Source organism: Vombatus ursinus, unplaced genomic scaffold (assembly GCF_900497805.2).
Source record: "Vombatus ursinus unplaced genomic scaffold, bare-nosed wombat genome assembly UNPS02014820.1, whole genome shotgun sequence".
Taxonomy (NCBI): domain Eukaryota; kingdom Metazoa; phylum Chordata; class Mammalia; order Diprotodontia; family Vombatidae; genus Vombatus; species Vombatus ursinus.
This window is the reverse complement of record NW_020954598.1, coordinates 25,817,108-25,820,557: the sequence shown is the minus strand read 5'-3', so window position 1 is coordinate 25,820,557 and position 3,450 is coordinate 25,817,108. Positions and strand designations below refer to the sequence as shown.

Below are 3,450 nucleotides of genomic sequence, written 5' to 3'. Positions count from 1 at the left end.
TTCCCCTAAATTCAGTAGAGTTAGACTGAATTCCATAGATTCACAGCTGATATTATTGGAAATGGTTTCTTGGAAAAATCTTTAAAAAAAAACCCAACACATTTCCTATTCCATTGAAGTCCATCGAATTTTTAAAATTCAGTATTTTTATGTGTGCCTAAAAAAAAAAAATCAGAAGCAGTAACACCAATAATCAAAGCCCAGAAACTGGGCATAGGGATGAGGCCATGCATTTTTTTTCTGGCATTATTATTTCTGCAATGACATTTTCTTGTCTAAGCAACTTCCTCTGCTTGGAATGTATCTCACCTAGTCAGGTGGGCTGAGAGAGATGGCCAAAATAGCCTGTGAACAGAGGGCAGCAGCTCATCCCAAAGTGCCTCCTTTGAACAACCAGCAGTCACAAAACAAAAGGGAAGAGGTCCCCCCTTATAGCACACAGGACAGGGTCACACATAAACTACATTCCATTGGCAAGGTGACTCACTGGGCTTCCTCCCAGAAGCTGGCCCACCTGGAAGCCTCCCACCCATCACACAGTCACACAAAGTAGGGATGCACAGCAACGAAACATCTGCTAGAGACAACACCTTGCTTTTGCATTGGTTAAACATTCATCTCTGGCGAAGAGACATTAAGGATGCTTTTGTTAACCACAGAGAAGCATTCTACAACACAGGAACATCACAAATGACGTCATTTTCAGTCACCATTGCAACTACAGTAAGCTAAGCTAAGAACTACTAAGAAGAAGGACAATAAAGGAGCACCCCCCCCCCGACCCTCCCCCCCAACCTCCCCCAGAGCCAGAGAGGAGCCACGTGCAGTGAATCCACAGCACTGGTTTAAGGGGCAGAGAGAGGGGACTCTCGGGAAGGGGAGCCTGTGTTTTCCTCGGGAGGAAAAACGGTGAGGGTACAAGCCCGGATGCCACCGAGTGACTCGGGCAGGTCGAACACCTTGTGCCACTCATCCTTTTCGGGATCATACTTCTGGACTATCTCTACCATACAGCGGTTATTCCAAGAGTATCCCCCCACCACATAGATCTTATCTTCGAACACTGCCACCCCCACATCGCTCTGGCCCCTCAGCATGGCAGCGATGGGGGTCCACTGGTCCAGGGCCGGCAGATAGTATTCACAGCTGAGAACATCATCATAATCGCTGGTTCCCCTAAAGTGGTTTCCTCCGATCACGTAAAGCTTCTCTCCGACAGTACACATGCAGTGCAGCCCTCTGACGGTGGTCATGGGAGCCTTCTGAGTCCACTTGTCCGTGTCCGGGTCAAAACACATGAGCTCCTTCTGGAAAGTGTCATGAGTGATGCCCCCCGAAATATACATGAGCCCCCCGTAGACGGTGCCCGCGTGGCCGTAGTGGGGCTCGCTCATCTTGGCCACGTAGCTCCACTCGTTCATGCGGGGGCTGTAGCACTCGACGGTGGCCAGCTCCCCGGCCGCGTTGCGGCCCCCCACGGCGTACAGGTGGCCCTTGAGGGCGCTCAGGTGGAAGAAGGTGCGCTTCTCGTTGAGGGGCGCCACCAGGATCCACTTGTTGGAGCGCGGGTCGAAGCGGAAGACCGTGTCCACGGCCGTCTTGCCCTTGGTGTCGTAGTTACTCTGGCCCCCCACCACGTAGAGGAAGTTGCCGATGACGGCGATGCCGTGCTGGTAGCGAGGGGCGTCCATGGGCGCCAGCGACTTCCACTCGTTGGCCTTCTCGTCGTACATCCTCAGCTCCTTGCTGACCACCAGCTGCTGCCGCAGCACGCCTCCCAGCGTGACCAGGTGCGTGCTGTCCGAGCGGATGGCCGTGCGCTCCGACTGCATGACGGGCTGCATGTAGGGCATCATCTGGTAGTTGCTGGCCTCCAGCAGCAGGTTGACGCAGGTGTTGTCGGCGCGCATGAAGTCCACCGTCTGCACGTAGTTGATGAGGTCCTGCGGCGACATGAGCGGGAAGCGGATGTTCTTCATGAGCTTGGGCGCCAGCTCCATGCGCGGCTCCTCGTGGCGCAGCCAGCGGCACGCGGCCTTGAAGAGCTCCAGCTCGCCGCAGTGCTTGAGGCTATTGCTGGCCAGCGCCGCGGCCAGCCGCTCGAAGGGCAGCTTCTCGAACTCGCCGCTGTGCAGCAGCGCGGGGAAGTTGCGCAGGATGAAGTTGTTCACGTACTTGTCCACCTCCGTCAGGTTGTAGGTGTTGGCCAGCCGCCCCACCTCCACGCAGTTCTCCAGGGACACGCCCGAGATGAGGAAGACCTTGCAGAAGTCCAGGGCCGGCAGCACCTGCAGGAAGCTGGCCGCCTCCAGCGTGTCCTGCAGGTTGTCCATGGTCAGCGACAGCTTGGCCGTGTAGATGAAGTCGATGATCTTCTTCAGGCCCACCTTGTTCACGCCGTGCAGCTTGATGCACTTCAGATCCTGCTCTTTCATGCCCCCCGTGAACATGGCCTTGAAGTAGTCGCTGGCCGAGGCCATCATGGCCCGGTGCACGGGGAAGGCTTCATCGCCGTCGCCGGGGACCAGGCTCACGTCGCACAGCAAGCCCTCCCCGCGCAGCTGGTCGAAGCCCCGCAGCACCACCGAGCTGTGCGTGTTGCTGCGGAAGAACCGGGTCGTGCCGGCCTTGGACGACTGCAAGTGGGCGGACACGCCCATCTCGCTGCCGCCGCCGCCGCCGCCGCCGCCGCCGCTGCTCCCCAGAGACGCCTTCACGTGAGCCTCCTCGTCGGGCCCCAGGCACCGCTCGCCGATGGCAGCCAGGAGCTCCCCTCCGGAGCCGCAATGGTCCATCCCCCCGCGCCGCTGCCCTCGTCCGCGGAGGGCCCGGGACGGACGCTGCTGACGCCGCCGCCGCCGCCGCCGCCGCCGCCGCCGCCGCCGCTGCCGCTGCCGCTGCTGCTCCGGGGCTCGGCTCGGCTCGGCTCCTCTGCGGGCGGGGGAGGAGGAGCAGGAGGGGGGAGGGGAGGGGGCTGCGCCGCTCGCTCGCGCGCCCGCGGGCTCGGTTGGGGGGGCGCGCTGAGGGGGGGTGGCGCTGGCGGGCTCGCGGCCTCCTCCCGAGGCCCCCCGCCTTCCGCGTCCCGCGCTAGGCCGCTGCGCAGCTCCGACCGCCGCTCCGGGCCCTCCGCGGGCCTCGGGGTCCGCGTGTCCTAGCCTGCAGGGCGGTTCCTGGGGGTCGTCAGGCCCCGCCGGAGCTCGGCCTCCGGAGCCCGGGCCTTCCTCCTCGGGCAGCGATCCCGGCGCTGGGCCCCCAGCCTGGGAGCCGCTGGTGCAGCTGGAGCCGACTCTGCCGCCGCCGGTGCCGGGGCCGGGGTCGGGGCCGCTGCTGCTGCCGGGGCTGCGGCTGCTGCTGTTGCTGGGGCTGCTGGGGCTGTTGCTGGGGCTCCCGCTGCTGCCGCCTCTGCCGCCGCCGCTGCCGCAACTGCAGAGACGTACATTTCTGGACTGG

General features: G+C 61.8%; 1 protein-coding gene across 1 annotated transcript; it reads right to left on the bottom strand.

Moving 5' to 3' along the window:
* Positions 1-779: 779 nt before the first annotated feature.
* Positions 780-2,795, bottom strand: LOC114024128 (kelch-like protein 13). The gene has a single exon (XM_027837036.1). The coding sequence runs from the start codon at positions 2,793-2,795 to the stop codon at positions 846-848; it is 1,950 nt and encodes a 649-aa protein (XP_027692837.1). The 3' UTR covers positions 780-845.
* Positions 2,796-3,450: the final 655 nt, after the last annotated feature.